Raw genomic sequence first — 12,783 nt, 5'->3', positions numbered from 1 at the left:
GGTACCTACACTAAAAAAAACAACCTCCACCCAGCAGCAAGTCTGAGCTTGAGTCTACAGCCCTAGGCTTATGGGGCTTATGCCACAGCGCTAAAAATAGCTGTGTAGATGTTCCCACTTGAAACTCACCCACCACCCTCAGAACGTCCACACATCTATTATTAGTGCTGTGGTGCAAGCCCCAGTCTGTAGACCTGGGGTCAGACTAATGGCTATGGGTGTTTGGCTCACTGGATCCCTAAGGCTATGTCTACACTGTTAAAACAAACCAAAGGGCAACTGTTGTGCAGCACTGCAGGGCCCACTCTGGAATTTAGTGAGACGAGCTGGGCTACGTGATGGTTTTCCCTGCTTCTTCCACAAACAGATTTAAGGAGCTTCTATAAAACTGAAGGAATTGACTTAGGGATCATCTCAAAAGATCATGTTATTTCTGACGCACAGCAAGTGTAGTTCTTCCTCCTGCTTTCCTCTTTGTTGATATTCTGTTACTACAGGTTATCAAGGCCACTCTCTTTTTTCCTACCTATCAGGAGGTGGACAACATTCAGCAGCTGGACACTGAGAGGTTGATTTCTCTTGTGTCTCTCCTCCTCCTCTCCCCCCCCCCCCCCCCCGCAAAAAAAAAAAAAAAAATCTGAGCAACTGGGAAGGATGGACACAGAAAGCACACTACAGATTCTGACCACAGGAGTCACTCCACTGAGAAAATTTCTAAGTTTTGATTTTCCTAGTCCATGTACCTCTTTCTCCTCCTTTTACTTTCTTCCACTTCTAGTTCACCACAATACAAATCTTCCTGGGGTAAAGGCTCTGCAGGGGACAAGAATGGAGCCAGGAAACACAGAAAGCCGCCTCCTGTTCGCTTTCCTGAGATCAAGGGTGGATTTTTCAATCTTCAGGCTAGAGCTCTCACAGGAAGAACTCAGAATCAGTGGGTTTTCTTTTTTAGGTGTAATTGGAAACCGTTCTCGGGACTATTGGGCAGACTCTAGATGCCTCCAGATAAAACCCCTGCAAAAAGAAATGGGAGGAAGTGTGAGTGAAAAAGAGAATTAGTTCATCCACAAGTAAATTTGTGATTTGTAGTCCCAAAGTTAGTTGATGTAGTCCTCACATTAAAGAAATGAACACTCTTTATTTAAAAAAAAAAAAAAGTTTTTTTAAAAAACAACCCCAAAGCCACCTCAGCAGTCTTATGCCTCCACATCTTGGACTAGAACCAGACATATGTGGTCAGACTACCTATTGCCCATTGTGTCATTAAGATCAGAAGATCCTTCAGGACTGGCAGCCTCTTTGAGAAAGATTTCCTTAGCAGGAGATAGCCCTCCCACATCAACACAGCCTGAGATTTACAGTAAGAGCAATGAGCTAAACTGTCACAACACCAGCTCTGCCTGAGGCTATGGAAGCCCAATCCCCTGGCAAAGTAGGTACTGGTTATTGCTAAGTAGCACAGAGGGCAGGCACTTCAATGATATAAATGAAGCTGCCATGGAGACCTGCTTATATAAAATAATTTTAGGACATAGTAATCCTCATCTAAGGAGCCCTGGTAACTCAAAAAGAGAAACAGATTCTACTGTGGGTATTGGCACTCCTTGATCCAGCTAAGACTTACAGAAGGGATGCCCAGCTAGCTGATTGATACACAAAATGGCACAAGAGATAGAGATGATAAATACTGTAAGAAAACTCTCTGCCTTTTTCAAGCAAGCATGAGTACAAGGTGATCCTTGATGATGTAGCTTCCAAATAGAGGGCATATGGCAAGAAATTTGAAGTGTTGGATCTGTGCTACATCAGAAGAATGAATCTTAGATAGATATCTAGATCCAGTCTTGTTTACATCCCTTTTTTTCCATAACTGACTGAAGCACCAGAATATAAAGACTGCAGTATATCATCTCTTTTAGAATGGGGTAATTGGTCTTCTAGAGAACAAGAAGGCTTAGACTTCTATTCCATCTTCTTCTTAGGGACCAAGTTCCAAAAAGAGCGGAACGCTCAACTAGAAGTTCTTGAATCAATTTTCTCCAAAACCATGGAGACCCTAAGTTCCACCAGTGCACCAAGTTTTCATCATTAATTGATTTGAAGAATACCTACCTTCATGTTATTATGCAGCTCTCCCATAGGAGATATCAGCCTCACGTGCAACAGACGTTACCCATATACCTCTTTATGCTTTGGCCTACCTACCTTTCTGAGGCGATCTTCCAAAGTTCTAGTTAACATTTTCTCCTCAAGCAGAAAAGGGTTCTCTCTTCAAGTGATTGCTCATATCCATTCCATTATAGGTGTGTGCGCGCCCCATGCACAGATTCCCGGAACTTTTTTCCCCCTAGTGAGCCCCATAGGGTCGGCTCAGGTGCCCCCTGGAGTACCGCGCTCATGCCGCGGTACATAGGGCACCGCCGACCCTACGGACCCTCAGTTCCTTCTTTCCACCTGTGACAGTTGCTGGAACGTTTGCCTCTTGCTGTGGCAAGTAGCACCCCTTTAGCATTTAGCAGTTTATTGTTCGAGTTAAGTAGTATGTTAGTGATTAGTAATTAGATAGTTGCCCTTAGGGGCTTGCGGTTGAGCCATGCCCGGCTCCACCGGCTTCAAAGCCTGCATGTCATGCGCTAAGGCTTTCCCTGTGAGTGACCCTCATGATTGCTGCCTCCGATGCCTCGGAGAGCAGCATAGAAAGGACAAATGTAAAATCTGTAAGGCCTTCAGCCGGGAGTCCCATTCTTTCTGGGTCCGGGGCTCGAAGGCAATACTGATGGAGTCCGCGCTCTGCCCGGACTCCGAACCATCCCAATCTCCGGCGGCACCGAGCGTCTTCTCGGTGCGGAGTGCTCCACCGGCACCAGCACCGAAGTCCTCGGTGCCGAAGAAGAAGAAGTGGCCCGTGGCCGCCCACATGGACTCCCCCCTGCAACTGGTACAGCAGGGGGTCACCTAGGAGATGCCCCAGCCACGTGCCGTGGAGAGTATTCCGGCACCGGCATCTCCTTGCAGAGAGCCTCCCCCGACTCCTGGGGGTGGGAGAGCGCCTCTGCAAGGGCCATCGGCACCGGAGGCATTCGCAGCGGCACGCGCCCTCATGGGCATGCCCACACCTCCGTCCCCCCCTTGGCCGAGGGTGCAAGGGCAGGTGTCTCGGGGTAAACCCGCGCTGGGGTGCCCCTGGTGGGTGGAGGAGACAGGAGTCGAGGTCTCCCCCCAGACGGTCAAGGAGGGTTGAGAATGCGGACTCCCCTCCTAGCTCCGACTCGGTCGTCGAGCACCTTGACACCGTGGCACTGAGGGCGGTCGAGAGGTACACGTGCGGGGCGACGCCGCTCCAGTTCCACCTCGCGCAGAGGTCGCATCTCTAGCTCTCGTACCCCGGTACAAAGCCCAACCCGGCACCGATCTCCAACCCCGGTGCACTGTCCAATGCGGGGACGGCACCGGGCAAGGTCCCCTGCAGGCAGTCCATGCCGCCGTCAGGTACCGACCACTGCGCTGACCGCCTCGGCACTGACTGCTTCAGCACCGCAGAGCTGGTCACGCTCGCGGTCAGCACCGCTGCCTGTCCCAAGGAGGGAAGTGGCACCGCAAGAGCTCAAGGAGGAGGAGACGAACATCATCCAGCTCTTCCAACAGCTTGTCCCCCAGACGGCACCGCAGACGTCAGCACCGGCAGTCGCCCTCATCTTCATCATCATGGGGCCAGTCACCACCCAAGAGCCGCAAACGAAGATCCAGCGGCTCTGGGTCCCGGGGCAGCCACCCTGAGGCGACTCAGCAGACGTCCATGCCTGCTCCGGCATGGGCTCAAGGCTCCTGGCAGTGGCCATACTGGGGACCTGGGGTACCCAGGTGGGTCAAGGTACCACCTCTGTCCAGTCCTTCATGGCCCAACCAGTGCCCCCACCCCCAGTCAACAGGACCAGGGCCACCCCTCGGATGAGGGTTCGGACCGAGAGGAAGGTCCTTCCACAGGGCCCGTTCCGCAGTCGTCGTCCTTGGACGATGCGGCGGCCAGGGACCACAGGGCTCCCCTTTACGACTTTAAGGCTCACCAGGACCTTCTTAGAAGGGTGGCGAGCAATCTTAATCTGGAGCTCAAAGAAATGTCGGAGGAGGAGAACCCCCTATTCGGGGTGTCGGGTTCGGCAGGGCCATCAAGAGTTTCCCTACCAGTACACGACAGGGTCATGAAGTTGGCTAAGGCCCTGTGGCAGACCCCATCCTCGGTGGCCCCCACCTCCAAGGGCGCCGAGCGGAAATACTATGTCCCCAAGGAGGGTTTTGACTCTTTATATACCCACCCTGCCCCAGGGACTTGGGTGGTTGACATCGCTAACCAGTGGGATCGGTAGGGCGGCCAGGGCAACATTCCTAAAGACAAGGAGAGTAAAAAATTGGACCTCTTTGGCCGCAAGATGTACTTGACTGCGGCCCTGCAGCTGAGGATCGCAAACCACCAGGCGCTCCTCGGGAGGTATAACCTCAACTTGTGGTCCTCACTGCAGAGGTTTGCTCCGGTGTTGCCCCCTGACCAAGCGGCGGATTTCGCCACTGTCACCCAGGAGGGTGCTGCGGTGGCGGCAACAGCCTTACAGTCTGCCAGTGATGCAGCGGACTCTGCCAGCAGGGCCATGGCTTTGGCCATAGTCATGCGACGCTGCTCCTGGTTCCAGGCATTGGGGTTATCCCAAGAGGTCCAGCAAGCCATTCAGGACTTACCGTTGGGTGGCGCTGGCCTCTTTTCTGATAAAACGGACGATAGGGTCCACGCTCTCAAGGACTCCCGGGCTACACTGAGGTCCCTAGGGCTTTATACCCCGCAGGCCTCGAGGCGTCAGTCTCGGCCTCAGACCCAGAGGCAACCTCAGCCTCCTCCCAGGTTGCCCCGCAGACCTGCCCAACCTAGAAGAGGTCGGGACCGGTACCGGGCACCCTATCGCTGCAACCGCCAAGGGTCATCATCAGGATCCCAACAAGGCCCAGGCAAGGGCCAGAGTAATAATAAACATCAGTTTTGATGGGGCGCACTGCCTCACACAGGAGGTCAACTCCCTCCTCCTACTTGGGGCTGTGGAAGAGGTTCCTCCACAGGAAAAGGGAAAGGGTTTTTACTCACGGTACTTCCTAATCCCCAAGGCCAAAGGGGGCCTGAGGCCGATACTAGACCTCCGTCATCTGAACAAATTTATCAGACGCCTCAGGTTCCGCATGGTTTCCCTAGCCTCCATCATTCCTACCCTAGATCCAGGGGACTGGTATGCTGCCCTCGATTTAAAGGATGCATGTTTTCATATTTCAATCCTCCCCAAGCACAGAAGGTTTCTCAGGTTCATGGTAGCTGGCTGCCACTACCAGTTCTCGGCCCTGCCTTTTGGCCTCTCGTCAGCCCCCAGGATTTTTACAAAGTGTATGGCAGTGGTGGCGGCCCACCTGTGCTGCAAAGGGGTCCAGATCTTCCCATTCGTGGACTACTGGCTGATCTGGGGCAGGTCTAGGGCCCATGTGAGGAACAGCCTGGCACTCACCTGTGTGACGTGCACCAGACTGGGGCTGCTCATCAACGAGCAGAAGTCCACGCTTACCCCGGTGCAGCGCATAGACTTCATAGGGGCCACCCTGGATGTCACCCAGGCCAGAGCCTTCCTCCCATGGCCTCGATTTGAGACCATAGCCGCCATAATCGCCAGTCTACACAGGTCCCCCATGACAACAGCCAGGCACTGCCTCCAGCTGTTGGGACATATGGCGGCATGTACGTATATGGTGAGGCTGGCTCGCCTCAAGCTCAGGCCTCTCCAAGGGTGGTTGGCCTCGGTATATGTACCAGCGAGGCATTCGCTGAACAGGGTGGTGGTCACTGTTCCCACCCCGGTACTGTCCTCCCTAGATTGGTGGAGGGACCCAGGGGAAGTTCTGAGGGTAACGCTGATTACCAACGCCTCAGATGTGGGATGGGGGGGCCCACATCACCAGCGACATGAGCACCCAGGGGCTCTGGTCGACAGACGAGAGGTGTCTTCATATCAACGTCAGGGAGCTCAGAGCAGTCCACTTGGCCTGCAAGGTCTCCCTCAGATTTCTGAGGGGCAGAATGGTTCAGGTCCTCAAGGACAATACAGCAGCCATGTTCTACATGAACAGGCGGGGGGGCACGCTCCTCAGCTTTGTGCCAGGAGGCCATCCATCTTTGGGACTTTGTAGTGAGGCACGATTTTCATATATCAACCTCTCACCTCCTGGGGGGTCAGGAACGACAAGGTCGATCGCCTCAGCAGCTCGTTCTTAGCCTGCCAAGACTGATCAGTACACCCGGAGGTGGTGACCTCCGTTTTCCAAAAGTCGGGGGTTCCCCAACTGGACCTGTTCATGTCATCCTGGAACAGGAAGTGCCCGAGGTTCTGCTTGCTCCAGGGTCACGAGCCGGGCTCCCTCTGACGCGTTCCTTCTAGACTGGACGGGGACCCTCATGTATGCGTTTTCCCCCCATTCCGCTCCTGCCCCAAGTCCTCTTGAAAATCAAGAGGGACAGAGCGGACATCATACTGATTGCACCTGCTTGGCCGAGGCAGCACTGGTACAGCATGCTGCTCGACCTGTCTTATCGACACGCCACTCCTGCTCCCGAGGCGCTAAGACCTGCTCTCACAGGACCAGGGTCGCCTGCTGCACCCAGACCTGGACTCCCTCCACCTGACGGCCTGGAGACTCTGTGGCTGACGGAGGGCGAGAGAGACTGCTCTGTACAGTCCAGCAGGTTCTGCTGGGCAGCAGGAAACCTTCCACTCAGGTGGTGTACTGGGCCAAGTGGAAACGGTTTACCTGTTGGGCGGAGTCCCGGGGCATCCCACTGAGCGGTTCACCCATACAGGCAATTTTGGAGTACTTGCTCCATCTAAAGCTCCAGGGTCTAGCACTGGCCTCCCTGAAGGTGCACCTGGCAGCTATTTCCGCCTTCCATCAACCAATGGAAGGACGATCCCTGTTCTCCCACCCCATGTCAGTCAGGTTCCTCAAAGGGGTGGAGAGGCTATACCCGCAGGTCCATGACCCGGTGCCTCCCTGGGATTTGAACTTGGTCCTCACCATGTTGACAGGACCCCCCCTTTGAGCCCTTGGCTACATGCCTGCTGCTCGTCCTCTCGTGGAAGGTAGCCTTCCTGGTGGCCATTACATCGGCTAGAGGGTCTCCGAGTTAAAAGCTTTGACCTCGGAGCCCCCCTACACGGTCTTCTACAAAGATAAGGTCCAGCTGAGACCCCACCCGGCTTTCCGCCGAAGGTGGTGTCGGTTTCATTATAACCAGGATATCTTCCTCGCCGTGTTTTTTCCCAAACCACACGGTTTGGAGGAGGAGCGAAGGTGGCACTCCCTGGATGTCAGATGAGCCCTGGCCTACTACATCAAGCGGACCAGGCCGTTCCGGAAGTCAACACAGCTGTTCGTGGCAGTGGCGGACCGGATGAAAGGCTCACCTGTCTCCACCCAGTGCATCTCCACCTGGATCACTGCCTGTATCAGGACCTGCTACGAGCAGGCGAAGAGGAGCTGTGACAGCGCACTCAACCAGAGCCCAGGCCTCATCCGCAGCCTTCCTGGAGAGGGTGCCCCTGCAGGACATCTGCAAAACAGCAACCTGGTTGTCGGTCCACACCTTCACGTCCCACTACGCCATCGTACAACAGGCGAGAGAGGACGCGGGCTTCGGCAGAGCTGTGCTGGCAAGGGTAGCTCAACGCTGGCTCCTACCCACCTCCAAGGTATGGCTATTTAATCACCTATAATGGAATGGATATGAGCAATCACTCGAAGAGAGAAAACAGGGTTACTTACCAGTAACTGTTGTTCTTCGAGATGTGTTGCTCATATCCATTTCAAACCTACCCTCCGTCCCCACTGTCGGAGTCGGCAGAGAGAAGGGACTGAGGGCCCGCAGGGTCAGCGGCGCCCTATGTACCGTGGCATGAGCGCGGTACTCCAGGGGGCGCCTGAGCCGACCCTACGGGGCTCGCTAAGGGGAAAAAGGTTCCAGGAATCTGTGCACGGGGCGTGCACACACCTATAATGGAATGGATATGAGCAACACATCTCAAAGAACAACTGTTACTGGTAAGTAACCCTGTTTTGTATATGCATGACCTGCTCATCAGAGCACTGTTCCTGGAAAATGCTTACACAACAGCCACCGTACAGTCCAGCTTCTTTCCTGAAACAACATGGTTTTTGTCAACATCACCAATATTTAAATGATGTCACACTGGAGATATTACTTCTTGAAATAGTTAGAGCTATCAATCTCCACTCCAAGCCAGTGGTCAGAAGGCACAATGTCCTTCATTTTCCAGTCACATCTATCAGGGCTCTGTCTTGGATAAGAACAAAGATAAGAACAAACAACAACATACTGTTAGGAGACTCCACGTGATTTTTCTCCATAAATTTCTTGAGCATGTAGGAACCATAATTCCTGTCCTTTTTGTGCCATTGCCAGGGGATACTTGGAAGAGAGGGCATGTTGCAAAGAGAGGATTGCTAGAGAAAAATCTATACCAGTTTCAAGAGCAGGAAACCTCATTCAGGGAACAGTTTCATCCAAAGATAATGGAAGAACAGATTTGCAACACACTATCAACTGGATCAAGATCAGAATAATTAGGCCTTAAGAGCAGTCCTGATCAGCCAAGATGTAGCGGTGATACACATCTTACAACACTTCAGCAATAGTTTTTAACAAGGAAGGAGTACCAGATCCTCAACCTGGCTGAGCATCTAATCTTCTCTCTTCCTGGCCACATATTTTAAAGAGAGTGAAAAATCTTTTGTATATTCAAGCACTACATACAGAAGAAATAAATATAGCAGCTGGTTAAGAAAATACAGGAAAAATCCAGGAGAGTGGAAACTATATCATAAGGTCTTTGATTGAAGAGTCAGCCCTGTATCGCCTGTCTATCAATGTTCCTATAGGCATCCAGAACCCAGCAAAGACAAATCTAGTTTGATGAAGAAATTAATAGGCTGCAACCATGATTCTGTACCTTTCTTCCATGGCCAAAAGCATGGACTTTTTTCTGATCACAACATTCTCCGGGACAAACAAACAAGGCAGAAGTGAGCCAGGGTGGCCCCGACACTTAAGGGAAATCCTGGGTCTCCTACAATTCAGGTGGCAACCAACACTTACCTACGTCTCCGCTACAAGAAGAATCTGCTCCCAAGGACAAAATTCTGCACCCAAGCCCAGAAAAATCAAATCTCATTACACTATGTGAGAAGTGTCAATAAAAATAGGATATTCAAATGTGTTAACACTTCTGTTTGTAAAATACTTTCTCAGACTAAAGAAGGACATCTTCAAGGGCCCGGTCTATGTGGTTAATGTTAAGTTACTGGCCTGCTTGGAACAGGCAAAACATGCCTACATCAGCGCCCCCCCCCCAAAAAAAAAAAAAAAAATTTGTGCTCATTCATACGGGGCCACTCATATCCAACATACAAAGAGATGTAGAATGGACACCTGGTCATTTTTTTCACACCTTAATTTTACAAATTAAATGTGCAGGCCTCAATCTTTCCCATTGGATGGAGGGATATGCATACCGTACTCACCTAATAATATATTTTTAAAAAAGCAAGACCTATCTCCCCATTCCTCCTTTGTTTCCCCTTCCTGGAAATGCATTGCTTTTGGACACCCCATTGTAATGAATCTGTGGGCTTTCCCTGTGAAAAAGAATTTAAAAAAAATTACCTTATCTTTTTTCCCAAAAATTTCCTTTCCTCCAGCAGTAAAGTCCACAGTTCCAACCCAGTACAAGGATTATGGTCTGAGGGGGGCTTAAGCCATCACACACTCCTGCTTTTTCTTTGGGGGCACTATATATTTCCTTGGGTTGGAATTTTAAGTTGTTCTGCAGCAAGAAATATTTATATGAATTCTTTTGTCTATTAATCTTTAAAGGACTTAGCACTACAAAGCAGCTTTGGAAGTATCTTGAACTGGCTAGCTGGCTGGGTCTTTAGGGATATGGCCACTCCCAGCCTGCCCGATCGACAAGTCTGTTTCCTGTCCCCAAGATGCTACAAACAGGCGCAAGAGCCATTGTAGTAGAGATGTGGATTTCCTGCTAGAAGAATAAAGTAATATAAATGTTCCTATTCTAATGTGTATGTAAAACATTTTTGCTTTAAACTAAAGCATGACTTGACTGGATTGTGTTTATATAGAAATACAAGGAAGATGAGCCTCTGTTTGTCAGCAGCCTTTGGGGTCCATCTTGTGATGAGCTTGATCAAATTGTGGAAAACTGTCTTCTTCCTGAGTTGAGTGTTGGAGACTGGTTGATCTTTGATAATATGGGTTCTGGTACCTTGGGTCAACAGTCTGCCTTTAATGATTTTCAGAGGCCACCGATTTACTACATGATGTCTTTCAATGACTGGTAAGACGATGTTCTCAATATTTGCAGTGGCGTTTGCACTCAGGTTTTTTTCCTGGAAAACATTTAAACATAATCCTACAATTGGTGCACGGTGATCGATATAGAAAGATTCTGAAGATTAATTTTTAAAAAGCCAACTTAGACAACTAGTTTTTCTTTTTTAAAATGTTACCACCGTTTCTCAAACAGGACTACATTAACAAGAACTAGGTATCACGTATTTCATACCAGCAGCATCCACACAGGGCCGTTAGAGCACAACCGTTTGGTGTGCTCTGCAGTTCACAACTCCATTTGCCATCGTGTCGCAGTGTAGACAAGTCCTTCTTTTAAGACAATGGTAGAATGCATACAGTTGTAGATATTGCTTTGCTGACTGATCAGTCTATGAGCAGCTGTCCTCTGTGTTAAAGGAACTATTGTGATAAGCACAGCCTATAAAACATGTATTCACTAGGAAATACTTGAATGCAAGTATTAGAGGTGGAGAAGGTGAACTTAATTTTATAACCCTGCCAAATAATTTCTTTGTTAGACTGAATACTGAATTTAATGCTGGTTTCCACCATTAAGCTGCCATAAGAAGTTTAAAATAAAACTCTCAGGTCTATTTTTCCTCAATATCTCTCTGTTATACTTTCCGCTGCAGGTATGAGATGCAAGATGCCGGAATTACTTCAGACACATTGATGAAGAACTTCTTCTTTGTGCCTTCTTGCATTCAGCTGAGCCCAGAAGACCGCTTTTCCACTGCAGCTTAAACAGGCAGTAACGTTTCATTTAGACTTGCAGTTGCAAGCCTGTAGTTTGTCTGGTCAACATTCCACTGTGGAATTAAAATGGAACAATCTCAAATTCAACTCATTCTCTTCAAAACTTGAAAAAATTAGTAAGTTAATTGGGACCAGGCAAAACCAGCTACAACTACAATTCAATGGGGTGGGAGGGTTTAGATAATGGTGTCCAGATTTAAACTTACCAGTTTGTTCAACCCCTGAGCGTTTAAATAAAATATGCAACAAAATGGATGACTTAGTTGAGATGGAAACCCATCACTTGGGTTCTCAGTTAAACAGTTTACATACAAGTACACAGTTTTTATACTAAGGATTCCTGTTAGAAAGTCTTGTAAAGTTATTGTCTTTCACCCAGATATATCAAATGTCAGTGGGAGACTAGTGTGACTTCATTAGATGTGTTCAGTGTATTTAGAGTGTGTAAATTTGTGCTTTGAACTGTAGTTTAATAAATGTAAAATTGCATCATAGTATTTGTTGTATTTGACCCTTGACGTAACCAGTGTATGATTGCAATAAAACTTTGTGTAGATTTTTTTTTCAGGCTCTCTTTGTGAGAGGGGCTAGATAGCAGTGAAATGGATGTGTAGATGATTGTTTTGAATTTTTTTTTCTTCCAGCCTATTTCAGGTTTAGGTTGGCAGAGCATTAAATCATGAATAATTAATTTACTTAAATTAAGTTCGGTGAACCAGTGTGAAGTGAAGTTCAGATAAGTTCCTGGAAAGCTGAAATGCAGTTTGTGGTGTTGCTTAAAACATAATATGATTTAATATTTGTGACACCAAAAATATCAAACCTGCAAGGCAACAGTAGCGAATAGCAGTACATAGGAGAGGTAGCTGTAGCTAGAATGCATGTAGTACCCATGTAGAAATATGAATTACAGCTGTACTGGATGTTAAATAGACGTGCCAGTTCCCTATTTTTGAACCAGCTTTATAGAAAAACTTCAACTAGTTCTGTACAGCACTAAGTCTTTGTAATAGAAGGGCTACATGTCTTCAGAAACCTTGATGCTCTTTTGCACTGTACTTTATTTAAATACACAATAACAGCAAAGCACACAAACTATATGCCAACTACACCAACTAATCTTAATAACTGAAGTTGTTCAGTGGAATTACTTGTTCTGTTATTAAAGCCTCTTGATTCTTTTCTCCAGTCCTTCCCTTGTGTTCTCATTTTAACTTATTCTTTCTTATTAATGTGAAACTGTTAGGAGTCAGGATTTTGAAATACTCATGGCTACTATATTCATTTCTGGATCTCTGAATCAAAAGGATTAATTATAAAATGGAGATTGTTTTTAGTTCCTTAACTAGGGATATGAAGTTTCTGCCTCACATGTGCAAATGCATTTAACATTAGTGCCAACTGGCAGGAAATCCGAATGTGCAGTTCAGTAAGGCTAAGAATACATAAGATTTTATATCTTTAAAAGGTGAAAAGAATGTGAGTTATCATGGAATGATCCTTTCACCTTGGACTTTCAGCACCAAAAGCTTGCCTTTTCAGTTTTATACTTGTAATTA

General features: G+C 48.4%; 1 protein-coding gene and 1 long non-coding RNA gene across 4 annotated transcripts in view; both read left to right on the top strand.

Annotated features, from left to right (window-relative positions):
* AZIN1 (antizyme inhibitor 1) overlaps positions 1-12,412 on the top strand; it is a 60,549-nt gene extending 48,137 nt beyond the window's left edge. For 2 of the 3 annotated variants that reach the window (XM_067537342.1, XM_067537341.1), the window contains exons 11-12: positions 10,237-10,451; positions 11,101-12,412. In XM_067537342.1, coding sequence (XP_067393443.1) covers positions 10,237-10,451; positions 11,101-11,212 — 327 coding nt within the window. In that variant the 3' untranslated portion in view covers positions 11,213-12,412. Of the gene's footprint in view, positions 1-9,970; positions 10,150-10,236; positions 10,452-11,100 lie in introns of those variants that run through there. The other variant, XM_067537343.1, reaches the window with a different exon arrangement.
* On the top strand, positions 631-2,178 carry LOC137146177 (uncharacterized). Its single transcript, XR_010917841.1, has 2 exons — positions 631-1,038; positions 1,983-2,178. It is a non-coding gene; the product is annotated as an uncharacterized lncRNA (long non-coding RNA).
* Positions 12,413-12,783: the final 371 nt, after the last annotated feature.

Source organism: Emydura macquarii, unplaced genomic scaffold, assembly GCF_026122565.2.
Source record: "Emydura macquarii macquarii isolate MOO-44397 ecotype Brisbane River unplaced genomic scaffold, CSIRO-AGI_Emac_v2 contig_383, whole genome shotgun sequence".
NCBI classification, from domain to species: Eukaryota; Metazoa; Chordata; order Testudines; family Chelidae; genus Emydura; species Emydura macquarii.
The sequence above is the reverse complement of the archived record's forward strand: the minus strand, read 5'-3'. Positions and strand labels throughout refer to the sequence as shown.